This window comes from Chlorocebus sabaeus, chromosome 1 (assembly GCF_047675955.1).
Source record: "Chlorocebus sabaeus isolate Y175 chromosome 1, mChlSab1.0.hap1, whole genome shotgun sequence".
Classification (NCBI taxonomy): domain Eukaryota; kingdom Metazoa; phylum Chordata; class Mammalia; order Primates; family Cercopithecidae; genus Chlorocebus; species Chlorocebus sabaeus.
This window is the reverse complement of record NC_132904.1, coordinates 8817505-8844918: the sequence shown is the minus strand read 5'-3', so window position 1 is coordinate 8844918 and position 27414 is coordinate 8817505. Positions and strand designations below refer to the sequence as shown.

Genomic DNA, 27414 nt, shown 5'->3' with positions numbered 1-27414 from the left:
TCAGATGCACACACGTTGCATTACCAGGACATGTCAGTGACATGGCCCTGAGGGTAGGTGGTTTCACACCTGCCTCTTTGGGGCCCCAAGTCTCCTCCCAGCCTGGGAACACCTCAAGGTCTCCTAGGCTGTTATGTAAGATTGCAAGGGCTCACGTGACTGCTCCCTGGAAAAACAGAGTGTCTGCCCTGGTTTTCTGACATAGACATACATTAATAATCATTTGAGAGTAGAGATAGTCCTTGGGAGTCCTTGAGTTCAACCTTCTCATTTTACAGATGAGGAAAACTGAGGCCCAGAGGAGAAGGGACTTGTCCAGGATGAGAATGGGCCAGGACCCATTCTCCTGACCACTGTCGAGAGAGCTACCAGTTACAGGCCACTGCCAGCGCCGCGTGGATCCCTGGCACGTGCCACGAAGTGTCCATTTCACAGGGAAGGAACTAGCCCGAAGTCCCAGCGTGGGCATGCCAACGCCCCTAGCCTGATTCTCGAATCTTCGCCAAACCCTCTTACAGGCCAACACTCGGGGCCTTTGTGAGGGGAAACTAGCCCTGGATCACTCGGGTGGTGGCGGGGCTGGTACGTGACGCCGCCACCCTACGGGCGTGACAAGACACGCGAGGCGGGCGGCCGGGCATGCGCGGGCCGCGCGGGGCGACTCTGGGCTCCCATTGGCTCCCGCCGGCCGGAGGGGCGGGGCCTCGCGCGCCGCGCTTCCTCCCGCCTCAGCTTCCGCGTAGCTTCCCGGTCAGCTGGGTCCTTAGCGGGAGCCGGAGTGCGGCCGGTGGCGGGCTTGGCGGCGGGGCCGGATTCCGGGCAGGAGCCTGGCCTCTCAGGTGGCGGGCTCTGTGTCCCTGCGTGGTGAGAGCACGGCGACGTCTGGCCCGGGCCCCCGTCCCCGGCTGGCGGTGCGCCTTGTCCTGCCTGGGCATCCTGGTCGACCTCCGTTCTTGACCGTAGCAACCCGCACCCCTCCCACCAGTGCCCGGTCTGCACTCTTGGCCCCTCCAAGCAGCGCCGCTCAACCTTGCGAACCCAGTCCGGGACCCCTTACCGTCCTCACTGAGAGCTTGAGGAGACCTCCAACCCCCCCATCCCTGGCTCCCGGTAACTGCTGTTTCTCTTTGCCTTTGCAGATGGACGGGACAGAAGGCAGTACCGGGCAGCCCGGCCCCGCTGAGCGGTCCCACCGAAGCAGCGTGTCCTCCGTGGGAGCCCGAGGTGGGTCCGCCCGCATCTCCTGTCTTCCACACCCTCCTGGGACCCTAGCCCTGGAGAAGTGGCTCTGGCTTGTCTTCTTTTTCATTAAAGATAATTTATGTATCAACTAAGAAATAATAGGGTACATTCAGATGTGGAAAACTCACAGAAGTCAGAGGCTCTGTCACTAGTTTACTGGCCAGGTTGGGTCCTCGTGAATCTCACATTCATTTGTAAAATGAGCTTATTTAACATAGCTGTGAAATTCAAATGAGATTGTATGAATGAAAAGTGAGGTCTGATGTGGTTCACGCCTGTAATCCCAGAACTTTGGGAGGCCAAGGTGGGCAGACCACATGTGCCCAGGAGTTCGAGACCAGCCTGGGCAACATAGAAAAGTGACACGTTCACTTTCTGTGTGTCCTTTCTTTGTGTGTGTTCGTTCGTTCTTTCCTTTCCTCTCTCTCTCTCTCTCTTTCCGAGTCTCGCTCTGTTGCCCAGGCTAGAGTGCAGTGGCGCGATCTTGGCTCACTGCAAGCTCTGCCTCCTGAGTAGCTGGGACTACAGGCACCCGCCACCACTCCCGGCTAATTTTTTGTATTTTTAGTAAAGACGGGGTTTCACCGTGTTAGCCAGGATGGTCTTGATCACCTGACCTCGTGATCTGCTCACCTTGGCCTCCCACAGTGCTGGAATTACAGGTGTGAGCCACTGCACCCAGCTGTGTCATTTCTTTCTCCCAAATAGCCTTTTGAAAGCAGGGATCCGTCGGCCCGGCGCAGTAGCTCACGCCTGTAATCCCAGCACTTTGGGAGGCCGAGGCAGGCAGATCACTTGAGGTCGAGAGTTCAAGACCAGCCTGACCAACAATGGAGAAACCCCGTCTCTACTTAAAATGCAAAATTAGCTGGGCATGGTGGCGCATGCCTGAAATCCCAGCTACTCAGGAGGCTGAGGCAGGAGAATCGCTTGAACCCGAGAGGCGGAGGTTGCGGTGAGCTGAGATCGCACCATTGCACTCCAGCCTGGGCAACGACAGTGAAACTCCATCATCTCAAAAAAAAAAAAAAAAAGAAAAAGAAAAAGAAAGCAGGGATCATGATCTTCATTTGATAGGGGGGAAACTGGGCCCTAGGGAGGTTAAGTCGTAGGCAGGCTATGGAAGCTCTCCAGGTGATCACATCCTGCAGCTTCCAGTGCCTCAGTTCTCCTTGCCTGTGAAGTGGATCTGAACCTGAGCCTCCTGGAAGTGATTTTTTGATCTCTGAGAGTAGCTGCTGGAGCATAACAGACTGGGGGTCCAAGAAGCACCTTCCCTTGTGTAGACGAGAAACTGTGCCCTTCCACACACTCTTGGAGGGAGGAGTATTAGCTCTACTTTTACAGATGAGGCAACTGACACTTAAATTGACTCGCTGAAGTTGGCCAGCGACCAGGCAGGGATGGGAACCCAAGTATGTCGGCCCCAAAGCTCGGCGTTCCTTCGCCTTGCCTGCAGTCCCAGGGGTGGGGATTTGAATCTGGTTGCTCTTCTAGGTGTCTCCGTTTGGCTCTGGAACCCACAAGTTGTCACAGGGAACTCTCAGCTATTTGGGCTGTTCTTCCCCAGGCTGCTTCAGGCTGACCTGAAAGACCCAGTATTGACTCCTGAGGCTTAAAGAGTCCTAAGACTTGAAGAGTCCTAAGGAAGCTGAGACCTTGCTTTAACCTGGGTGACCTAAGGAATCCTCTCTTCCCATCTTAGCCTGAGTCAGAGAGAGACTTGCCTGAGGACAGCAGTGGGTTACCAGCTCTCGCTGCTGCCAGACAGACAGACAGACAGACTGCCATAGCCTCAGGATGGTTTCAGCCTCTCTGTGCCGTAGTTTCACATTTGTGGAATGTTCTTGTTCAGGGCAGAACAGCTGAATCCTTGGGGCAGCTATGGCGGTGAGGGGCAGGTTTGCAATGGCCAGGCTTAATTTGAATCTTGGGGGATTGGGGCGGGGCTGGTCTCTGGGCAGGAGTTCCTGGGTTTCTGGGTGGTTTGAGGGCGTCAAGGAAACACTAATAGACAGCAGCCATGATAGGGTCTTTTGGGGCTGCTGGGGCTCTGCCTCTGGCGTGGACTCTTGTCTCAGGAGTGTAGGGTGGGGGCTCCAGCCCCAGTGGGTGGTAGAGGGTACCTGGTTGGCCGAGGGTACCTGGTTGGCCTGGCCTGGTTGTGCCAGGCAGAGGCCTCAGCTGAGCCTGCCTGGCCTCCATCACAGCGGCTGACGTGCTGGTATACCTGGCGGATGACACGGTGGTGCCCCTGGCTGTGGAGAACCTACCCTCGCTCAGTGCCCATGAGCTGCACCGCGCCGTCCGCGAGGTCCTGCAGCTCCCAGACATTGCCCTGGATGTCTTCGCGCTCTGGCTGGTCTCCCCTCTGCTGGGTAAGGCTTGGCAGTGAAGAGCCCAGGCTGGAGGGTTGGAAGAGCACTGACCAGTACAGGAGGGAGGGGCAGTGTTTGGAGCCGCTGGCCACTGCACATGGGGGAAGGTGGGACTTGGGTTTATCCTGAGCTGTCTACCCATCTAAGCACCTAGAGCCCTGAGAAGGCCCCCGCTCCTGGCCCTGCTGTCTGTCTGTCTGCTGGTGGTGGAGGGGTGGCCACGCCTGCCCCCCAGGTCGTGCTGGGGCTGGGTGGTCTGGAGACGGTACTGCAGGAGGGAGGGAGGAAGGGGGCCTTGTCTGCGGAGCATAACCTTTGCCACAACCTGGGTGGTGTTGGGGAGCCTTGATTTCACCTTATCCTCAGGCCCAGGCCAGTCTTGCAGGGAGGAAGTTGTGGTTAAGGTGGTGAGACCGCTGTGTGGCAGGAGCAAGACAGATTCAGGCCTGAGTGGCTTCCCGGTCTGCCTCTTTGAACTGTTTCTGTTCCTTGGGGACAGGGAGGAGAAGGGACATGGCCCAGGAAGTAGGCCCCTCTGACCCTGAGGCTGTTAGTGAGGGTGGGAAGAGTAGAGACTTGACTTCTCTGGGAGGGGAGCCTCCAGCCCTGCCTGCCTGGCCTCGTGACCACCCACATCCTGCCCTTTCAGGCTGAGATTGCAAGATGGAGGGACCTGGGGGCAGTGGCTCTCTAGACCCTCAGCCCGGGGTCCCTCAGTGAACAGGGTCTCTGAGCCTGCTGGTTCGCACAGGAGGGGGTCGAGGAAGAGGCTGCCCCATGTCGTTGTTTAGTAAATTGGTGCCATGGCCAGGCGAGTTTTCTTAGCTTGCACATTCCCTTCGTTGTAGAGGAACGCAGGCAAGAAGGGGGTGACCAGTCCCAGGACAGCCTGAGTCAGGCCCAAGGGTTATGTCTTCTGAGGTTGCTGGTGGGGGGACAGGGAACATTTGGCACCCCTGTTCCCCACCCTTATCCTTCCCTCCACCCCCTCCCCTCTGCCAGTAGGAGCTTCCTGCTCAGCTGCTGCTGGGAGCTTCTCGCCCACCCTCTTCCTGCTGCCCCGGCTCCTCGGCCACCCCATGCCCAGCCCAGTCACCTCTCCTTCACCTCCGGGCCTCGGGTCAGGACTGTGGGCCCCTTGGTTTGTGTCTGAAAGCTGGGGGTACAGTTCTGCATGGGTTGGCCCCTGCCTTGGCTCAAGAAGCTCCCAGAGCCTGCTGGGCAGCCTGTCTCCTCCTCTCACCTCCTCCGTCCCCGCTCCCTCCTCACCACATTCCCGCTCTCCCACAGCCGGAGGCTGGAACTAACATGAATGGGCTGCTTTGTTGCCCAGCCCCCGCAGGAGGATGGTGGCAGAAGACCCCGGCACAAAGTCAGCACCCACTCTGTTCCCAGGCTGGGTTCAGGGAGGTTGAAAAGCCACTTCAGCTGTGACTGGGGCCTCCCAGAACCCTTGCCCCCCTGCCCCCACACTCCTGATGGGGTGAACCAGTGACAGATGCTCCAGGGCCGTGAGTGCCCTGCAAGGGCAGGGAGGGGCGCCGGCTTCTGGAGCTGCCCTTCATGCCGGATGTTTTGGCAGGACTTAGCTTTCTCAATGCCATTGTCGCTCTGCATGGAACAGGGCTCCAGGGACCTTCCGTCCCATTTAGACAACAGCCTCCAGGCAGGAAGGCCCCATCTGGAAGTCTCTGGGACTGCACTGAAGACAGGAAGGAGTCTTTTGAGCTGCTGGGGCTTGGGGTTAAGGCTGGTCAGGGCTGGGCTATAGACAGCAGGAAGGGCATCCTTGTCTCCAGGGTGTCCCTAGGCCCCATCTAGTCAGTTACTGCGCTCGTTCCACGAGGACGTGCAAAGCCTCTCTCAGGCTACGTGGTATTCTAGATGCTGGGAATACAGGAGGGAAGGCACTGGTGGAACTTAATTTAACTTTCTTTTATTTATTTATTTTTTAGTTTTTAGTTTTTTGAGACAGAGTCTCACTCTGTTGCCCAGGTTGGAGTGCAGTGGTGCAATTCTGGCTCACTGCAACCTCCGCCTCTTGGGTTCAAGTGATTCTCCTGCCTCAGCCTCCCGAGTAGCTGGGATTACAAGCATATGACACCACGCCTGGCTAATTTTTGTATTTTTAGTGGAGACGGGGTTTTGCCATGTTGACCAGGCTGGTCTCGAACTCCTGACCTCAAGTGATCCACCCGCCTCAGCCTCCCAAAGTGCTGGGATTACAGGCATGAGCCACCGCGCCCAACCACCATTGGAACTTTAGAGCCTAAAGTATGGTGAAGGGAGGTTTAGGAAGCAGAGCTCTGTTCCTGGTTTAGCCACTAGCCCCATGTGGCCTGAGGCATTGTGCCTTCCCGAGCTTCAGTTTCCCCGCTGTAAAGTGGGTGATCTCTGTGTCCTCCAGCCCTGACATCCTTTGAGTTTCCAGACAGAGAGAGCATGAGGACTCCATGAGGGGAGTTGATGGAGCCCTTTCACCCAGTCAGTAGGGAGGCGACTATTGGGGGTAAATAAATGGTGTTTCCCTACTGGAGGTGGTGACATGGGTGGGGCCCAGGGTTTAGGTTGTAAAGGAGGGCTGTGGAGCCTCTGGGAAATCTGGACCAGAAATGATGGGACCAGAATTGATGGGACAAGAAAGGGCTGCAGAGGCTGGATGCAGGGGTGAGTCGAAGGGCTGTGGGCAGGGAGGCCCAATTGGAGGCTGTGACTGCTCTTCCAGGTGGAAGGCCCAGATAGCCCAAAGAGCAGAGATGAGGACCCCTGGCCTCAGGCCAGCAGGAGAGGCGATCGGCCATCAGTGGGGACCACGGAAGGGTAGAGCGGGGAGATGTGGATCAGGCAGGGCTCAGGAGGCTTGAAGCAAGCTCTGGCTCCTGTACCCCGGTGACAGACATCCCCATACATCTCTAGATGAACTTGGAAGTGGCCTCATACCTCTCAAAGGCAGAGACCCCCATGGCCACTGTTTTTTGGTGGGTGCTGGTGTGTGAGCCGAAAGGCTTTGTCCCTCCTGGCCTGAGGCACTGAGTCCTGGGTCCAGAGCAGTGGTGGCATGGGGCAGCCTGGAGTTTGAGGGGCTGGACTGGTGCACTTGGTCATTCTGCCAACCCCTGGTGAGGTCACTGCGCCCCAGGGATACAGCGGTGGACGAGTCGGCAGCCCTGTGAGTGGCAGCAGCAGGGAATGTCAGGTACTGATCAGCCTGTGAAGGCAAACACATGTGGTGCCATCGGGGTGATGGTAAATTTTGAGGAGGGGCTGCCTTAGTAGTTAGGGGTCCAGGGAAGGCAGCCCTTGAACTAAGACCTCAGTTAGCCACAGGAGGATCTGGGACAAAGGAGTCCAGGAAAAGAGGAACAGCAGGTGCAGAGGCCTTGGCACAAGCAAGCTGGGGATGACTTGAGATTCAAGTCAGGAGATTTAAGAAGGCCAGGGTGGCAGGAGCAGCGCGGGAGAGGCAGTGAGAGGAGATAGGGTGGGAGGGCCAGGCAGGAGCTGGGTTGCGGGTGGGCCACAGAGGTGCAGAGCTTGCAGGATGGAAGGTCAGCTAGAGCTCCTTGGAGGTGTCAGGGGTGGGAAGTGAAGACGGGGAGGCCCAGGCTCTGCCAGGGGGACGGCAGGGCAGCCCCTCGGGCCTCTGGGCCCCAGTTGCCAATTTCAGGTTCTGCTTCCTGATGGCATTGCGGGTTCCTTTGTGCCCTAGCACCTTCCTTCGGCCACAGCCTCCAGCTTCAGCTTGCCCTGGGGCTGCAGTGAACAGGTAGCGGCTGGCTGTGCCTGGAGCCAGACCTTCGTCACTTGCTGTGTGACTTTGGACTAGGAACTTGACCTCTCTGAGGCTCATTTGCTCCATGGGTGAAATGGGGGATAGGGTTATTGCAGAGTAAATGGCTCTGGACCCTTGGCACCTGCTCAGTTACTATTGGTTGTGACTGTCGTCATGCTATGCAGTGTGATAGGTGGGAGGGCAGCCGCTGGACTGGCCGGAGGCTGCATGGGCTGCTCCCCATCTCGTCCTGCAGAGGTGCAGCTGAAACCCAAGCACCAGCCCTACAAGCTGGGACGCCAGTGGCCGGAGCTGCTGCTGCGCTTCACCAGTGCCCCGGACGACGACGTGGCCATGGGTCAGTGCTGCTGTCTGTCCGTCCTTGCCTCGGGACCACCTGAGTCTGCAGCTCTGGCTCCCAGCCCAGCCAGGGCCCTGCCAGCAAGGAGCAGCCCTGACTGAGGGGCAGGGCCTGCGTCTCCCCCAGGCTCCAACAGCCACCACTGGCAGGGGAGGAAGGGGTCCCTGAGAGAAGCCCCGGGGGGGGTGGGCTGGGAGCTGCTGGGGCACGTTGGGATGAGCTGCGCACTCCACCCTCTGCACAGCCCTCTGGTTTTCTCAGCCGTGGTCGGTGAGGTTGGTGGCTGGGGCCTGGGCCAGTCAGGGGAAAGGGGAGGGCTAAGCAGAATGGGGATGCCTGGCAGTGACCTAGCCTGTCTCCCCAGATGAGCCTTTCCTGCAGTTCCGAAGGAACGTATTCTTCCCAAAGCGGCGGGAGCTCCAGGTGAGGCAGGAGCCCTGGTGGCCCCACCAGGCCCGGCCCCTTGTGCCCAGCCTCTTTGTCTCTAGACCCCTGGACGTTTGCACCTTGCGAACACCTGCTCGCACCAGCTGAGCGGCTCTCCCTGCCACACCCGCCTGCAGATCCGTGACGAGGAGGTCCTGCGGCTGCTCTATGAGGAGGCCAAGGGCAACGTGCTGGCTGCGAGGTACCCGTGCGACGTGGAGGACTGCGAGGCTCTGGGCGCCCTGGTGTGCCGCGTCCAGCTCGGGCCCTACCAGCCCGGCCAGCCGGCAGCCTGCGCCCTGAGGTGAGGGCCTGTGTGACCTGAGGCGGGGATGCTGGGTAGGGGAGTTTGTCCCTGGTATCGAACTTACAAGCAGTCTTCGGTCTCGCAAAGTGGGGCAGGGTTCTGGAGTCAGGAGGCCTCAGCCCCGTGTGCTCACTCTGGCCCTAGGCAGTTGCTCTGCCCCTCAGCCTCCTTTTCCTCACCTGCCCTGGGTGGGAGCCTCAGGTGAAGTCGGGGAGAAGAATCTGGAGCCCTGCCTCCGGCCGAGGTCAGAGGAGCTGGGCTTTTGGAGTCACAGCCAGAGACCAACCAAATACTGACCCTTTGTCACCAGTAACAGGCCAGCTTAGTTCCAGACTCCTGGGATGTTCCCCAGGCAGTCAGCACGTTGGTTGTCCGCCTCCCAGCCCTCTCTCCAAGAGCTGAGCTCTCTGCTGTGTAACTTAGCAGGGCCTTGGGTGGCGAGGATTGAGTCTGCCCTGCCAAAGCCCAGGCCAGTCTCTGGTCTCCATGGAGGATTATCCTGAGGTTTAGAAATAATTCCAGTGAAGGGGCCGGGCATGGTGGCTCACACCTGTAATCCCAACATTTTGGGAGGCCAAGGCAGGCAAATCGCTTAACGTCAGGAGTACGAGACCAACCTGGCCAACATGGTGAAACCCCACCTCTACTAAAAACAACAAGTAGCCGGGTGTGGTGGTGTGCACCTGTAATCCCAGCTGTTCGGGAGGCTGAGGCAGGAGAATCACTTGAACCCGGGAGGTAGAGGTTGCAGTGAGCCAAGAGTGTGTCACTGCACTCCAGCCTGGGCGACAGAGTGAGACTCTGTCTTAAAAAAAAAAAAAAAAAACTGAGCACTCTGACTGCAGCTTATCTGATGGCCGATCCCCAGCCCACACAGTACCTGCTGCCTGAGGTGGGGAATCAGCTGCGGTTATGCCAGGGCCTCTCCTGCTTCGTGTGTCGGGGGGAGATGCCCTTTCTTTTGTGAGCCTGTGCTGGTTATAGATTGGCGTTTTCACGTTTTTATCTGGCAGAACAAAGCATCGAGAGCATTAAAACCCCTGCACCGGTTTTTGTTATAAAAGTTCCACCAGTTCAGAAATCCCAGCGGTCCTGACTTGGTGACACAGACATTGCTCTGAAACCCTCCAGCTGTAGTCTGATTCCAGGCGGGTGGGGGCTGTTTGCTTGGCCTCCAGATCTTCCCTCAGCCTCTCGCCTTCGCTGTGAGCTGCAGACCTGGGCCCGCCTCCTGGGCCTCCTTCACTTGCCTGGCGGCCCTGTGTGTCTGTGTGCCCTTGCAGGTGGGGGTAGGGGGACCTCTGCAGTGCGGGGCACACTGCGGGCGCTCAAAGTGGTGGGTTCCTTCCTTTCTGGGGGCGAAGTCTGCCCCTTCGGCTGCTATGAGTTTCCTGGGTGGGTACGTGGTAGCCAACCAGGCAGGAGGCAGGAAGGGTTGGGAGACAGGACCAGGCCCTGTGGGGGACCCTGGCGCACATGGGGCTGCAGTGCAGAGGCTGCTGGCTAAGGCAGGACTGGTGGGAAGTGCAGGAAGTGGGGGCCCGGGTTCCTGTTGGAGATGCAGCTGGAGATGCAGGCATCTGGAGCTGCAGGCTGAGCCTTTGGCTTCAGACGGTGACCTCAGGTTGGATGGGCAGAGGGACAGCCCCAGGTGGGCCTCATAGGGAGCCCCATCACAGTCCTTGGCCTGCACTTGGAGAGCTTGTCAGGTTTTAGGGCCAGGGGAGCTCACCCAGGACAGGTAGGGGCGTCAGCATCCCCACTCTACAGAGGAAGCGGGAGCAGGACAGGAGGTGCCTCTCACCAGCTACACAGCTGCTCGTGGCAGACGCAGGCCAGCCCTGGAGTCTGCCCTTCAGAGAGGGGCCAAGAACTGAACCCCCGCTGTCTGGTGCCTGGGTCTCCTCCTGGGCTCCTTACCTAGTGTCTGATTTGGAAGTAGATGTGTGTCCGCTTCCTCCAGGCAGCCCTGCTTCCCCCGCCCTCCCCTGTGAGCCTGGCACCTCTAGTTGGGCTGCTAGCACCCGTCTTCCTTCCTCCACAGGGAGAAGCTGGACTCCTTCCTCCCTGCCCACCTCTGCAAGCGGGGCCAGGGTCTCTTTGCTGCCCTTCGGGGCCGCGGGACCAGGGCCGGGCCGGGCGAGCAGGGCCTGCTGAACGCCTACCGCCAGGTGCAGGAGGTTGGCAGCGACGGCGGATACGAGGCTGCCCTGGGCACCCACTACCGTGCCTACCTCTTCAAGTGCCACGAGCTGCCCTTCTACGGGTGAGAGGCACAGCACCGTGGTCCCCCAACCCCCCTGCAGACTGTCCTTGGGCTTTGCTAACACAGCTGCCAGTGAGCCCACTTCTGCCCCAACTGAGCTATGTCCCCATGAAGTGGTGTCTTGTCCCGAGCACCTCAGGCCCCACCATCCCAAACTGGGCACCTGTCCTCCTCCCCTTTCCCCTGTCAGGGGCTGGGACCCTTTGGATGGGTCCTCTCCTCCTACCTGGCACAGTCGGCTGGTCACTGGCCCAGCCGACCTCGCCTTCAGCCGGCTCTGTCTGTCACGAAGTTGGTGTCTAACAAACAGCTCTGTGCACCTACTGCACGCGCGCTCCCTGGGCACTGGAGGCCCCTGTGAGCCAGACACCATGCCCCTGCCTAGTGAAGCTGACGTTCTAGTGGAGAGAGACAAGAACAGAGAGGTTGAGGAGAGCCTGTCAGTGGGCACAGGCGGCAGCCAGGAGACCAGAGGGTGGGGTGTGGCTCGGGCCCTGTGGTCAGAACAGGCGAGATGGTCAGATGCAGGGCATCTGAGGGCAGAGTGACAGCATTTGCCAGATGGATGTGCAGTGGACGAAGCAAAGGAGAGGAGGCAGAGAGAACTGGCCTAAGCCCCTGGCAGATGGTTTCATCATCAGCTGAGCTGGGGGCGGTGCTGTGGAGCGGTCAGGGGAAGTGTAGGAATGTGGTGGTTTTTGTTTTGAGACAGGGTCTTGCTCTGTCACTCAGACTGGAGTGCAGTGGCACAATCATAGCTCACTGCAGGCTCGACCTCCGGGGCTCAAGCAAGCCTCCTGAGTAGCTGGGACCACAGGTGTGCACCACCATGCCTGGGTTTTTTTTTGTTTTTGTTTTTGTTTTTTGAGATGGAGTATTGCTCTTGTTGCCCAGGCTGGAGTGCAGTGTCATATCTTGGCTCACTGCAGCCTCTGCCTTCCGGGTTCAAGCGATTCTCCTGCCTCAGCCTCCCAAGTAGCAGGGACTATAGGCACGTACCACCATGCCTGGCTAATTTTTGTATTTTTAGTAGAGATGGGGTTTCACCATGTTGGCCAGGCTGGCCTCGAACTCCCAACCTCAGGTGATCCGCCTGCCTCAGCCTCCCAAAGTGCTGGGAGCCAGCACACCCGGCCTAATTTTTGTATTTTGTGTAGAGACAGGGTTTTGCCTGTTGCTCAGGCTGGTCTGGAACTCCTGGGGTCAAGTGATCCTCCCGCCTCAGCCTCCCACAGCACTAGGATTGTAGGCGTGAGCCACTGTGCCCGGCTGGGAGCTTGCTTTGGACATGTTGATTTTGAGATGCTTGTTAGGCGCCCCACTGGCAACTTCGAGTGGGCATCTGGTGTCTAGTGCAGTCTGAACTGAAGCTCATATTTGGTGAATCCTGTGCATATGGATGGCACCTGAAGCCTGGAGAGATGCTGGGAGGCAAGTGTGGGCCAGGTGAGAAGGGGCCCTGGGCCCCTAGCAAGGCAGGAGGGCTCCAGCTGCAGTAGCTCCGAGCGCACGTCCCGCTTGTCCTCCTGGCAGCCGGCGAGGGACGTGGGCTCCAGCCTGGTGGGCAAGCGTGAGCAGGGATGGAGACAGCGAGTGTGACCAGCTATCACAGCCCTGCTGTAAAATGGGGTGAAAAAACAGGGCTTGTAGTGATTTTGAGGGGGAGGTGACAGCCATGTGTGCTGACCGGCAGGGGGCCCTCTCCTGGCTGCTCGGTTTCCTCAGTGAAATCGGAGGTCTGGCCATCAGCTGAGCCTGGGGGACAGAAGTCTTCCAGCAGACGGCCCTAGGAATTCAAGGTGGCCCGTGCTGGTCTCCGGCTCCGTCCCGTTGTGTGGAGAGAGCGGGGTTTAACTTGGGCTCTGGCTCAGTGGGTGGTGAGGGCAAGGGTGAACCCGAGGGATGGGAGAAGGCGAGGCTGCAGGAGGGACAGGCGGCAGCTCTTCTCAGTTTTGAGCCCTAGAGCCACTCCCCTCACCTCCTCGCACTTCCCAGCAGGCCCCTGCTACTGAAAGGTGTCTGCCCGGACAGTGGCCAGCCGGCTCTCCTGGCCGCCTCCCGCAGCCCTGGCCCCCAGACCAAGTGCCAGGCCCACATGACTGGTTTGCTCCACGCCTGGGGCCACGCGCTTCCCTCCGCCTGCAGTGCCCACCCTTCTGTGTGCCATCAGGCCTTTCTCCCTCCAGTCACACACTGCCAGCTCAGATGCTGTCTCCCCACAAAGCCTCCCACCTCCGTTTCTCCCTTCCCCAGAGCGGGTTTAGTCACCCAAACAGCAGAAGCTTCTCAGGGCCCAGGCTGGGGCCTCGAGCAGCCTCCCTCAGCATTTTTGATGCCGGCCGGAGGCTGACCCCAGTCTGCTCCCTAGATGTGCCTTCTTCCACGGCGAGGTTGACAAGCCAGCCCAAGGCTTTTTGCACCGGGGTGGGCGCAAGCCAGTTTCTGTGGCCATCAGTCTGGAAGGCGTGCACGTCATCGACAGCAGAGAGAAGGTACCGCCCCCAGCTCCTCCAGGGTGGAGAGGATGGGAGGGGGCTCCTGACTCAGGCCTTCCTGGTTCCTCTGGGCCTGTGGGGGTCTGGGGGCAAGGTGGGTGGACTATCTGGGAGGGACCCTGCCTCCCTCAGATGTCTTTGTAGCCCCTGAGGGTGATCCTGGGTCCTCTTGCCCAACATGCTAGGCTGTGGCGTGGCCGGGGCAGGGGAGGCCGCAGCTGGGACTTCCACCCCTGAGTGGAGGGAGGGCAGCAGGGCCCTCTGTTCTGCCTGGCTGATGGCTAGAGAACAGCCTGGTGCTCCAGAAGACCCTGTTGCTGGGGAGCCCTCTTGGGCTGACCATGTCCTCTTCTCCCTGCGTTTGGTGGCCAGCCCTGGGTAGAGGGCCGCGTCAGCAGCCAGCCCCGTGGGGCAGATTACCTGTCCCTGGCAGAAATTCACCCCTAAGCCAGCAGAGGAGTTTTGACTGGCTTCTGGTTGTCCCGGAAGAGGGACCTCAGCCCCTCCTGCCATCTGTGCCCTGGGAGGCAGGGCCCAGCTCAGCCTCATGCTAGATGCCACCCCCAACCTCATAGAAGAGGCTCCCCTTCCCCACCTGCCTCCTCCCCGACGTGCATCCCCAGCTGTCAGGGGCTTGGCCCGCTGGTGGGACTTGTGGGAGAGGGGATCTCAGCCTCCCTGGACCGCAGCCCCCGGGAGACTCTGATGAAAGCTGAGGCTCTCTCCTTAGAGAAACACACGAACAAATGTAGAGTCAGCCTTGGAGAGGCACACACCCTGGCCAGGTGTCCCCTCCTGGTGGTGTCTGAGTGGGATGGGGTGGGGAGCAGACCTCTGCCCAGGGGTCAAGCCTGGCTCTGTGTCTCCTGCTGGCCAGCACGTCCTGCTGGGCCTGCGCTTCCAGGAGCTGTCGTGGGACCACACCTCCCCCGAGGAGGAGGAGCCCATCCTGTGGCTGGAGTTCGACGGAGACAGCGAGGGCACGCCTGTCAACAAGCTCCTCAAGATCTACTCCAAGCAGGTAGCGCGGGTGGTGCCTGCACACGGGTGGGGAGGCCGGGCCCAGGTGCCCTGGGTCCCAGACGATTAGAGGCACCAGGCTGGCAGGGAAGGAGGTGAGAAGCTGCCTTGGGCCTGAGGATGAAAGCGGCCTGGGTACAAGGGGTGCCTTGACTCCTGCTGACCCAGAGCCGCCCTGGGAGGTCAGGAGGCCTGGTCTGCGGACTCCACGCCGGTGGCGGTGGCAGCTGTGGGTTCCGGCAGCTGTTTGTTGAGGGCTTGCCCAGTGCTTTGAGACCAGCCTGCACCCTCTCCTCCTGTCCCCAAGAGCAGTGCTGTTGTGACCCTGCTCACTGTCCCCTGTGGTGGGCGTGGAAGCACTGGGCCTCTCCAAGCCTGTGTTTGATTTTCCCCTTCATTCGGCGTGTTTTACTCAGCACTGAGCACCTCTTCCACCCCAGCCTCCCTCCCCTGCCTTTCCTCTCCCACTTGGGTCACATCAGAGGCCCCTCCCTGCCGCAGGGCCCTTTCAGGACTGCTCCCACCCTGTCTTGTCTTCATCTTAGGTCTCTCTGGATCTTTCATCCCACACCTTTCCAGCTTCCTTTTGATGCCCTTCCCCACCTTCACCCCTCCCTTCACAGCCAGACCCCACCCCTGTGCCTCCCATACTGGGGGCTGCTCCTAGCCCCATGGGCCTCTGCTTTGCCACAGGAGGCCCCTCCCCCTTCTCAGCTTAACCACACGTTCCTGGAAGCTTCTTTCCGCCCCCACCAGCCACCTCCTCCCCCAGCTTCCCTTGCTGCTCCCCATTTTCCTGGCCCCCACTCGAGGGCACTCCTGTCCCTGCCTCATGGCTTTGAACTCCAAGATATTCTCACCTTTATGTTCAAAGTTCACAATTTTCTTTTTTCTTTTTTTTTTTTTTTGAGACGGAGACTGGTTTATGCTTTTTGTTTCCTAAGAAATTTTGCCTAACCCAAGACCACAAAGATTTTGTCACGTTTTCTTGTGGAAGTTGTGTAAATATAAGCCTACCAGCCATCCCAGTCAATATTTTACATCAGGTGTGATATACAGGTCAGTGTTCATGTTCGTGTTTACAGATTCTCAATTGTTTCGGTGTCATTTGTTGAAAAGACATTGAATTGGCAGGCACAGTGGATCATGCTTGTAATCCCAGAACTTTGGGAAGCCAAGGTGGGCGGATCTCTTTAGGCCAGGAGCTCAAGACCAGCCTGGCCAATATAGCAAAACCCCCGTCTCTACGAAAAATACGAAAAATACGAAAAATTGGCCAGGTGTGGTGGCACACGCCTGTAATCCCAGCTACTACTTGGGGGACTGAAGCACGAGAATCACTTGAACCCGGGAGGTGGAGATTGTGGTGAGCTGAGATGGTACCACTGCACTCCAGCCTAGGCAACAGAGTGAGACTCTATCTCAATAAAAAAAAAAAAAAAAAGAAAGAAAAGAAAAACACATTGAATTGCCCTGACCTCTTTGTTGAAAATCAATTTGCTGTGCGTATATGGGTCTGTTTCTGGATTCCCTCTTCTAAACCACTGATCTATGTGTGTCTTTCAATAATAATCACATGATATATTGATTTTTGAACCTTTATAATAAGTCTTGAAATCAGGTAGACAGATGTTCAGAACTTTGTTCTTTTCAAAATGGTTTCAGCTATTCCAGTTCCTTTGCATTTCCATAGAAGTTTTAGCATCAGCTTATTGATTTCTAGGACGCTCCCCGATTCACCCCCCGAAAAAAGGCTGCCTAGGATTTTTATTGAGATTGCATTGATTACTTTGGAGGTAACTGACCTCTTAAGTCTTCCATTCCATTTATTTCTGTATCTCCATTTATTTGTCTCTGATTTGTTTCATTAATATTTTATAGTTTTCAGCATACAAAGCTTCTATTTCTTTTGTTAGATTTATCCCTGTTTTTTTTTTCTTTCGGTGCTACTGTAAATGCCACTGTTTTTAATTTCAATTTCCAATTGATCATTTCCTTGTATAGAAATATAATTGTTTTTTGTTTGTTTGTTTGTTTTGTTTTGTTTTTTTTGAGACGGAGTCTCACTCTGTCGCCCAGGCTGGAGTGCAGTGGCACGATCTCGGCTCACTGCAAGCTCTGCCTCCCGGGTTCCCGCCATTCTCCTGCCTCAGCCTCCCGAGTAGCTGGGACTACAGGCGCCCGCCACCACAACTGGCTTATTTTTTGTATTTTTAGTAGATATGGGGTTTCACTGTGTTAGCCAGGATGGTCTCAATCTCCTGACCTCATGATCCGCCCATCTCGGCCTCCCAAAGTGCTGGGATTACAGGTGTGAGCCACCGCGCCCGGCCAATTGTTTTTGTTTTTTTGGAAACACTCTCGTTCTGGCGCAATCATAGCTCACTGCATCCTCAACCTCCTGGGCTCAAGCTGTCATCCCAAGCCACAGGTGTGCACCACCGTGCCAGGCTAACTTTATTTTATTATATTTGTAGAGACAAGGTCTCACTATGTTGCCCAGGCTAATCTTGAACTCCTGGCCTGAAATGATTCTCCCACCTTGGCCTCCCAAAGTGCTAGGATTACAGGCGTGAGCCCCTGTGTCTGCCTGGGTCTTTTTTTTTTGAGACTGAGTCTCGCTCTGTCGCTCAGGCTGGAGTGCAATGGCACAATCTTAGCTCACTGCAACCTCCGCCTCCTAGGTTCGAGCGATTCTCTCACCTCAGCCTCCTGAGTAGCTGGGATTGCAGGAGCCTGCCACCACGCCCAGCTAATTTTTGTATTTTTGTACAGATGGGATTTCACCGTGTTGGCCAGGCTGGTCTCAAACTCTTGACCTCAGGTGATCCACCCGCCTCAGCCTCCCAAAGTGCTCGGAGTACAGGCATGAGCCATGGCGCCTGGCCTGGCCTGGGACTTTCTATGTGGACAGTCATGTGGTCTGTGAGTGGGGAAAGCTGGGTCTCACTTTCCTATCTGTGCCTCTTGCTTGCCTTGCCTGACAGTGCCTCTGACCCCCAGTGTAGGATGGATAGGTGTGAGCAGGCGTCCCTGACGCACCCGGCCTGAGAGAAGGTATTGTCTTTCACTGAATAAGTGGGATTTTGCTGTGGGTTCTTCCGAGATGTGTTTAATCAGGTTGAGGAAGTTCCTTTCTGACCCTGGCTTGCTGAGTTTTTTCTTGGACGGATGTTCAACGGAACTTCCTCTTTCAGCTGCATGTGAACGGCAGGCTCCCTGAGCCTCAAAGGCATGTTGCTGTGCAGTTTTTGTTCTAGGGGACTTAGAAGGCTTCCCTGTTATGGTTGCAGCTCAGGACTCCGTCCCCACCAGCTGCCGTCCCCTCGCCAGCCCACTGCCCTTTGGCTGGTGGAGTCCACTCGGTGAGCAGAGGAGTGCGGGTGGACAGTCCACCAGGCCTCTGCTCTTCCTTCTGGGCCGGGCAGCAGTGCCCCCCTCACCCACCCAGGGGGGTTGTAGCTGCCCTTAGAAAGGCAGGAGCCAGGCCAGTCTCCGCAGGGCCACTCCCAGCGTCTGACCCAGCCCCACCAGTCAGAAGCACAGGTGACCATTCCTGTCTACTTGGACTCACCTTGTCCTAGGCCTGCAGCAGTGCCTGGCACGTGGGAGGCACTCAGGAAATACCTGTGTCCTGACTAAGGGGCACCACCCTCTTGATGCCCTCTGTCTGTGACTCCCTCAGACCCCTGAGGGCCCTGTCCTTGGTGCCCAGCTGTGCCTGCTGGTACCTGGCTGCTGTATCTTTTCTGTCAGTGTGCCTCATGCTTCACACCTGTTGAGTAGGAGTCAGTTTTGAAGAATGTGCTGTTGGGGAGCCACCCGCCCCTGCCCCGGTGACATCTCGCCCCTTCCTCCTGGCTGCAGGTTTTCCTCCCAGCCAGCACTACCCGCCTCCCCGCCCCGCCTCCCCACTCTTCCTCCTCTTTGCAGCAGCCGGGCTCCTTTCCCCCTCCCTCCCCACCTCTTCTGCCCACTGGGTCAGCCTTCCTGGGCTGCACCTTCTGACTAGAATGTTCTTTCTTTCCCACCCGAACTCCCAGACCTGGGGACCCCTCCTCATCCACCAGGACTCACCTTCACAGTCATCCGAGTGGGACAGCTCCCCTGCCTCCCCACTCCCTCCCTCCTGAGCGATGTGTGTCCCCTCCCCTGCTTCCCCAACCAGAGAGCAGACTCAGCAACAGGCATGGAAGGGGGGGTCTGGCCAGGCGTCACACTGCCCCCTCCTCCCCAGGCCGAGCTGATGAGCAGCCTCATTGAGTACTGCATTGAACTGAGCCAGGTGGCGGAGCCCGCAGGCCCCCAGGACAGTGCGACGGGCCCGCCCTCGGACCCCAGCTCCTCACAGGCTCCTGTTCAGCGCCCCAAGCTGAGGAGGCAGGGCAGCGTGGTGTCCAGCCGGATCCAGCATCTCTCCACCATCGACTACGTGGAGGACGGTGAGCAGCCCTTCTGTGCACATGCACACACAAACACGCATGCACATGCGCACGCCGGGGGGCGTTCCTGAGGACAGGCATTGCAGAGCAGCTCCAGACCCAGTGTGAGCTGGCCTCCATCTCAGGACCCAACTGTGAGCAGGGCGAGCCTGGGTCTTGGCCATAGTGCCTTTCCTGTCCCTTCTCACTGCTGCGCCACAGACGTGTTCTGCAGCGTTGTCTGGGATGTGATCCGGGAAACTACTCAACATCTGTTATTAAAGTGTTGGGTAAGGCCGGGCGCGGTGGCTCAAGCCTGTAATCCCAGCACTTTGGGAGGCCGAGATGGGTGGATCACGAGGTCAGGAGATCGAGACCATCCTGGCTAACACGGTGAAACCCCATCTCTACTAAAAATACAAAAAAAGGCCGGGCGCGGTGGCTCACGCCTGTAATCCCAGCACTTTGGGAGGCCGAGGCGGGCGGATCACGAGGTCAGGAGATCGAGACCATCCTGGCTAACACGGTGAAACCCCGTCTCTACTAAAAAATGCAAAAAATTAGCCGGGCGAGGTGGCGGGCGCCTGTAGTCCCGGCTACCCGGGAGGCTGAGGCAGGAGAATGGCGTGAACCCGGGAGGCGGAGCTTGCAGTGAGCCGAGATCGCGCCACTGCACTCCAGCCTGGGCGACTGAGCCAGACTCCGTCTCAAAAAAAAAAAAAAAAAAAAAAAAAAAAAAAAAAAATACAAAAAAATTAGCCGGGCGTGGTGGCGGGCGCCTGTAGTCCCAGCTACTCGGGAGGCTGAGGCAGGAGAATGGCGTGAACCCAGGAGGCAGAGCTTGCAGTGAGCCGAGATCGTGCCACTGCACTCCAGCCTGGGCGACAGAGCAAGACTCCGCCTCAAAAAAAAAAAAAAAAAAAAGTGTTGGGTAGGCAGGGCATGGTGGCCATGCCTATAATCCCAGCACTTTGGGAGGCCGAGGCGGGAGGATCACCTGAGGTTAGGAGTTCAAGACCAGGCTGGCCAACATGGTTAAACCCTGTCGCTTCTAAAAATACAAAAAAGTTAGCGAGGTGTGTGACGGGCACCTGTAATTCCAGCTGCTTGGGAGGCTGCGGCAGGAAAAACGCTTGAACCCGGGAGGCAGAGGTTGCTATGAGCCGAGATTGCATCTTTGCACTCTAGCCTGGGAGACAGAACAAGACTCCGTCTCATTCATAAATAAATAAATAAATAAATAAATAAATAAATAAAGCGTTGGGTAATCAGTGTTGTGACCACATCCTGGGGTGTTCAGTGCAGCTGGTAAAAATACAGTACCCAGGCAGGGCACAGTGGCTCACACCTGTAATCCCAGTACTTTGGGAGGCCAAGATAAAGAGGATCGCTTGAGCCCAGAAGTTCAAGACCAGCCTGGACAACAGAGTGAGACCCTGTCTCTACAAAATGTACTTAAAATTAGCTGAGCGGCCGGGCGCGGTGGCTCAAGCCTGTAATCCCAGCACTTTGGGAGGCCGAGACGGGCGGATCACGAGGTCAGGAGATCGAGACCATCCTGGCTAACACGGTGAAACCCCGTCTCTACTAAAAAAAATACAAAAAACTAGCCGGGCGAGGTGGCGGGCGCCTGTAGTCCCAGCTACTCCGGAGGCTGAGGCAGGAGAATGGCGTAAACCCGGGAGGCGGAGCTTGCAGTGAGCTGAGATCCGGCCACTGCAGTCCAGCCCGGGCTACAGAGCAAGACTCCGTCTCAAAAAATAAAATAAAATAAAATAAAATAAAATAAAATTAGCTGAGCATGGTGGTATATGCCTGTAGTGCACCTACTTGGGAGGCTGATGAGGCAGGAGTATCTCTGAGCCCAGGAGTTGGAGGTTTGCAGTGAGCTACGATTGCACCACTGTACTGCAGCCTGGGTGACAATGATGAGACCCTATATATTTTTTTAATTAATTAATTAATTTATTTATTTATTTATTTTTGAGATGGAGTCTCGCTCTGTCACCCAGGCTGGAGTGCAGTGGCGTGATCTCGGCTCACTGCAACTTCTGCCTCCCCGGTTCTAGCGATTCTCCTGTCTCAGCCTCACGAGTAGCTGGGACTACAGGTGCCCGCCACCATGCCCAGCTAATTTTTTATATTTTTAGTAGAGATGGCTTTTCACCATGTTAGCCAGGATGGTCTCGATTTCCTGTCCTCGTGATCTGCCCGCCTTGGCCTCCCAAAGTGCTGGGATTACAGGAGTGAAACACCACGCTCGGCCCGAGACTCTATTTTTAAAAAGGAATACCCTGGCTGGGCACAGTGGCTCATGCCTGTAATCCTAGCATTTTGGGAGGCCAAGGCGGGCGGATCACCTGAGGTCGGTAGTTCAAGACCAGCCTGACCAACATGGAGAAACCTTATCTCTACTAAAAATACAAAATTAGCTGGGCGTGATGGTGGGCACCTGTAGTCCCAGCTACTTGGGAGGCTGAGGCAGAAGAATCGCTTGAACCCAGGAGGCAGAGGTTGCGGTGAGCCAAGATCACGCCACTACACTCCAGCCTGGGCAACAAGAACGAAACTCTGTCTCAAAAAATAAATAAATAAATAGGCCAGGTGCGGTGGCTCACACCTGTAATCCCAGCACTTTGGGAGGCCGAGGCAGGCAGATCATGAGGTCAGGAGATCGAGACCATCCTGGCTAACATGGTGAAACCCTGTCTCTACTGAAAATACAAAAAAGTAGCCAGGTGTAGTGGTAGGTGCCTGTAGTCCCAGCTACTCGGGAGGCTGAGGCAGGAGAATGGCGTGAACCTGGGAGGCAGAGCTTGCAGTGAGCCGAGATTGCGCCACTGCACTCCAGCCTGGGCAACAGAGTGAGACTCTGTCTCAAAAAAAAAAAAAAGAAATGAGTAGCCTGGGCACGTTGACTCACGCCTGTAATCCCAGCACTTTGGGAGGCCAAGGCGGGCAGATCACAAGGTCAGGAGATGAAGACCATCCTAGCTAACACGGTGAAACCCTGTCTCTACTAAAAATACAAAAAAAATTAGCCAGACGTGGTGGCGGCCGCCTGTAGTCCCAGCTACTCAGGAGAATGGCGTGAACCCAGGAGGCGGAGCTTGCAGGGAGCCGCAATCGCGCCACTGCACTCCAGCCTGGGTGACAGTGCGAGACTCTGTCTCAAAAGAAAAAAAGAAATGAGTAACAGGACAGCATGTGTGCAGCCACGCGCATGAGGCGGGAGGGCCCAGCTGTGGCCGTCAGTGGCTATAGCTTTGACTTTTTCTTTGTACTTCTTGGAGCACGTAAATCTTTTACAAGTCTTGTAATTTTTAGAATAATTGTTTTTTCTTTTTTTTGGAGGTGGAGTTTCACTCTTGTTGCCCAAGCTGGAGTGCAGTCGCGTGCTCTCGGCTCACCACAGCCTCCACCTCGTGGTTCCAGCAATTCTCCTGCCTCAGCCTCCCGAGTATCTGGGATTATAGGCAGGTGCCACCACGTCCAGCTAATTTTGTAGAGATGGTGTTTCTCCATGTTGGTCATCCTAATCTCGAACTCCTGACCTCAGGTGATCTACCCACCTCTTCCTCCCAAAGTGCTGGGATTACAGGTGTGAGGCACCTTGCCCGGCCCTAGAATAAGTTTTATAATCAGAAAAAGCAAACTTTTTCTCTAGTATAATTTGGACCACTGTGTGGCACTCCTTAGCATGGTTTTAGCACGCTCATTTTCACCCAGTCCTCTGCTTGTGGGCATTACAGTTTTCAGCGTTCGGCTCTTCTAAACAGCACATCTACGGCAAAGTCTTTCCTTAGCATCTGAACTGTTTCCTCAGGATACGTTCCTAGAAATGGCCTTGCTGTTGTAAAAGTGTGCAGATTTTTCTTTTTTTTTCTTTTTTTTTTTTTTTTGAGACGGAGTCTGGCTCTGTCGCCCAGGCTGGAGTGCAGTGGCCGGATCTCAGCTCACTGCAAGCTCCGCCTCCCGGGTTCCCGCCATTCTCCTGCCTCAGCCTCCCGAGTAGCTGGGACTACAGGCGCCGCCACCACGTCTGGCTAGTTTTTTGTATTTTTTAGTAGAGACGGGGTTTCACCGTGTTAGCCAGGATGGTCTCGATCTCCTGACCTCGTGATCCGCCCGTCTCGGCCTCCCAAAGTGCTGGGATTACAGGCTTGAGCCACAGCGCCCGGCCCCAGATTTTTCTTTTAAACAGGGTTTCACTCTGGTGCCCAGGCTGGAGTGCAATGGCCTAGTCAAGGCTCACTGCAGCCTCTACCTCCTGTGTGCTCAAGCAATCCTCCTCCTGCAGTCTCCTGAGTAGGTGGGACTACAGGCATGAGCCACTACTCCCGGCTGATTTTTAAATTCTTTGTCAAGACAGTATCTCACTATGTTGCCCAGGCTGGTCTCAGACTCCTGGGATCAAATGATCCTCCCACCTCGGCCTCCCAAAGTGCTAGGATTACAGATGTGAGCACCATGCCTGGGCAATATGCTGATTTTGAAGAGGCTTTTCATACCTGCCACCTTCCAGAGAGGTTGTACCCAGGTGTACCCTCCACAGCAGAGAAGATGGCATCTGCCTCCTATGCCCTCACCCACAATGAGTGTAATCATTCTGAGCCAAAGGAAACTTGTCTGGGCTGGTGTTTGAACACAGTGAGATTGGAAATTTTTCTTTTTTTGAGACCGTCTCGCTGTGTCGCCCAGGCTTGAGTACAATGGCGCAATCTCGGCCCACTGCAAACTCCGCCTCCCAGGTTCAAGCGATTCTCCCTGCCTCAGCCTCCCGAGTAGTGGGGATTGCAGGCGCCTGCCACCATGCCCGGCTAATTTTTGTATTTTCAGTAGAGACAGGGTTCCGCCATGTTGGCCAGCCTGGTCTCGAACTCCTGACCTCAGGTGAGCCACCGCGCCTGGCCGATTGCAAATTTTTACATGCTTGATCATATTTAGATTTCCTTCCTGAATTACTGATGATTTCTTTTGCTCATTTTTCTTCTGTTGCTTGACTTTAAAATTAACATCTTGGCCAGGTGAGATGGCTATAATCCCAATACTTTGGGAGGCCGAGGCAGGCAAATTGCTTGAGTCTAGGAGTCTCAGCCTGTGCAACATAGCAAGACCCCATCTCTATTTAAAAGATTAGCAGGGCATGGTGGCGCACACCTGAAGTCCCAGCTAGTTGGGAGGCTGAGATGGGAGGATCACCTGAGCCAGAAGGGTTAAGGCTTCAGTGAGTTATGATCACAACACTGCAGTCCAGCCTGGGTGACAGTGAGACCCTGTCTAAAAAAACAAAAAACAAAAATTATTACTAACGTCTTGGCCAGACACGGTGGCTCACACCTGTAATCTCAGTATTTTGGGAGACAAAGGCAGGAGGCTCACCTGAGCCCAGGAGTTTGAGACCAGCCTGGGCAATCGAGCAAGACCCTGTCTCTACACAAACTAAAAAAACATTATCCATGGCTCACACCTATAGTCCCAGCTACTGGGGATGCTGAAGTGGGAGGATCAGTTGGGCTTAGGAGGTAAGGCTGCAGTGAGCCATGATTGTAACACTGCACTCCAGCCTGAGCAACACAGCCTGTCTCAAAACAAAACAAAACAAACACACAAAGGTGGGACATGGTGGCTCACACCTGTAATCCCAGCACTTTGGGAGGCCAAGGCAGGTGGATCATGAGGTCAGGAGTTTGAGACCAGCCTGGCCAATATGGTGAAACTCCATCTCTACTAAAAATACAAAAATTAGCCAGGCATAGTGGTCCTGTCACATCTGTAATCCCAGCACTTTGGGAGGCCGAGGCGGGTGGATCACGAGGTCAAGAGATCAAGACCATCCTGGCCAGCATGGTGAAACCCCATATCTACTAAAAATACAAAAATTAGTGTGCGTAGTGGTATGCATCTATAGTCCCAGCTGCTCAGGAGGCTGAGGCAGGAGAATCGCTTGAACCTGGGAGGCGGAGGTTGCAGTGAGCTGAGATTGCGCCACTGCACTCCAGCCTGGGTGACAGAGCAAGACTCCATCTCAAAACAAAACAAAAAACAAAAACTAACATCTTACAGCAATATGGTACTTTTGTTTTAATTAATGACCCGGTATTGCTATTATTAGCCAAAGTCAGATTTCCATAGTGTTTTCCAGACGTTCCTCTGTGCCAGGATCCCACCAGGACCCCACACTGCATTAGCTGTCGCATCTCCCCAGGCTTCTCTTGGCTATGAAGACCCTCCTTGTTTGTGATGACCTTAGGTCGGCAGTGTTAGGGAGCGCTGCTCAGGTACACTGTAGCATGCTGAGGGGGCTGACACTCGGACGAGGAGAGCTCAGTCTGACCAGGCTCTGGAAGAAGCCATCATGCTGGAGCCAGAACCTGGCTTTCTGGGCCTGAGCCTCCTCACACAGGGACAGCACCTCTGCTCAGTGTGCCCTCCTGTTCCCTCGCAGGCAAGGGGATCAGGCGAGTGAAGCCGAAGCGCACCACGTCCTTCTTCAGCCGGCAGCTGTCCTTGGGCCAGGGGAGCTACACCGTGGTACAACCCAGCGACAGCCTGGAGCAGGGCTGAGGACACCGCACCCGGCAGGAGGAGGGCAACTGGGGGCCCTGGCCCGGCACTGTCCTCCTGAGGGGCAGGGGCTGGCTGCAGCAGTCTCATGGGTCATGCACATGGGGTGGGCTGCCTCAGCAGATTTCTCAGACCACAGAGAAGTGACTGGCCCCGGGCTGTGCGAAGCTGGCCAGGGCTTTCCGCAGGGCCCCTCTGCAGCCTGCCCGCCCTTCCCCCAGACACTGGGCCCTGCTGCTATCTCAGGACCATCTGATCAAGCTGCAGCTGCCACCCTCACCAGAAACATGCCTTTGTGCCCACCTCAAGATGGGCAGTGTCCCTGTTCTGAAGTACCCGGTGGCAGCTCCAGTGGCAGAGGACCAAGGATTGAGGTTTGGGACCTGAAGGTCCAATGTGTGCCTTTGACCTCTTCCCTGAACTTGGGTGACAAGTCCCCGCCTTCCTCCTGCTAGTGCTCCACCCCCTGTACTTGGATGACCAGTTTCCTGCCTGCCTTCTGCTGGTGCTCCACCCCTGGCCACCAGGGCCACCTGCCAGGCTGGGCCACCACTCTGAGGAGGGTGGGAGGGGCCTCTCTGGATTGAACCAGGACAGAAACACAGTGAGGGCCCCCACCACACCTCCCTAGTTGAATCAGGAATGGAGGGAGCCAGGCAGAACCCTACCTGGGTTTCCTATGCCCCTCGTTCTGGGTCTCCTTTGCAGGCACGAGACACCAGAAGGAGCATGCCTTTTTGGTAGTCTTTGGTGATGTCACTGCTGGGAGGTGGCTGTCCTGTGGACCACCTGGCCTCCAGACCCACACTCACAGTCTGAAAAACTCCTGAAAATCCCCGGGTGGGCACTCCCTGGAGCCCAGGCAGCTCCCCTAGTGGACTGGCCAGACCTGCCCTCTCCTCCCCGTGTCTGGGTCTTCAGGTTTCAGTTTGGTCTTTGTTCATTTGAGTTGTGCCGGGGCAACGCCAGGAAGCCCCCTGGGTAACCTCTGCTGCGCGCTCCTTCCCAGGCGGCACCATGGATTCCTCTGGGGCCAGTGCATGCCCAGAAAAGCCTGGGCCACACAAGACAGTCTCTTTCTCGAGGACACTTGGAAAGATGACTTTGCTGTGGGTGCTTGGCTTCTCTGGTCCCAGCTTGCCCTCCGGGCAGCAGGGGCTCTGCCTTGTCCCAGATGAGCTGAGCCCGAGAGGAGGGCTTTCCCAGCCCTGGGACCCTCCGAGGTGGGTGTGCGGGTCTCACAGGTGCTTCCTGGGACTTCCTGTGGCAGCACAGGGCTTGGCTTGCCTTTGTCTTCTGTTCCCGGTGGAAAGCCGTGGGAGAGGAAGCTACTCCAAGTATCAGAGCCTGTTGGCCCTCCACTCTTTGGTAGCTTGTGAATGTGCCAGGTGTTTTGAGGTGGGCTTGCCTTCTGGCAGCATGGACTTTGTTAAAATAATAGGCGGAAAGAAGAGGCCTGGGAAGTGCTCCTAGTCTATTGGAATGTCCTGGCCACAGGGTCATGTCAGCTGCCAGTTCTCGTCTCCCCTCCCGGAGTTGCTCGGTCTCACCAAGCCGCCTGCCCACCTGTTCTGGTGGCTCCAGCGCAGGTTGTCCCAGCCCCACTGCTTTGATTCCAGGTGATTTTTTTTTTTTTTTTTTTTTTTTGAGACAGAGTCTTGCTCTGTCGCCCAGGCTGGAGTGCAGTGGCACAATCTTGGCTCACTGCAACTTCTGCCTCAAGCGATTCTCCTGCCTCTGCCTCCTGAGTAGCTGGGATTACAGGTGCGTGCCACCACGCCCCACTACTTTTTGCATTTTTAGTAGAAACAGGGTTTCACCATGTTGGTCAGGCTGGTCTTGAACTCCTGACCTCATGATCCGCCTGCCTTGACCTCCCAAAGTGCTGGGATCATAGGCGTGAGCCACCGCCCCCAGCTGATTCTAGGTGAATTCTTATCTGATGGGTGGGCAAGGGTGTGTCGGTGTGGTGGGTTGGAGTGTGTATGTCTCAGTACACAGATGACGTGTTTTCCCATCAGCTTCTTGTTTTCTGAGCATCCATTGTGCCTTAACATTTTCTGCTTGTCCTTTGGGACAAAGCAGGATTTTACTCATTCTTTGAATGTTCTCATTCTTTTGTATCATGTGACTTATTAATAAAATCAGTTTCTAACAAA

The 27414-nt window shown here is 56.4% G+C and overlaps 1 protein-coding gene across 3 annotated transcripts; it reads left to right on the top strand.

Annotated features, from left to right (window-relative positions):
- Nucleotides 1-736: 736 nt before the first annotated feature.
- On the top strand, nucleotides 737-27414 carry FRMD8 (FERM domain containing 8). Of its 3 annotated transcripts, none has more exons than XM_037999067.2 (11): nucleotides 737-864; nucleotides 1140-1224; nucleotides 3453-3620; nucleotides 7649-7750; nucleotides 8118-8176; nucleotides 8317-8483; nucleotides 10531-10752; nucleotides 13121-13244; nucleotides 14125-14268; nucleotides 18505-18709; nucleotides 25137-27414. In XM_037999067.2, the coding sequence occupies exons 2-11, from the start codon at nucleotides 1140-1142 to the stop codon at nucleotides 25253-25255; spliced, it is 1395 nt and encodes a 464-aa protein (XP_037854995.1). In that variant the 5' UTR covers nucleotides 737-864; the 3' UTR covers nucleotides 25256-27414. The 3 variants fall into 3 exon arrangements, with proteins under 3 accessions (XP_037854995.1, XP_037854996.1, XP_037854998.1); XM_037999068.2 differs by lacking the exon at nucleotides 25137-27414 and adding an exon at nucleotides 19792-19919; XM_037999070.2 differs by lacking the exon at nucleotides 3453-3620 and having other exon boundaries at nucleotides 740-864.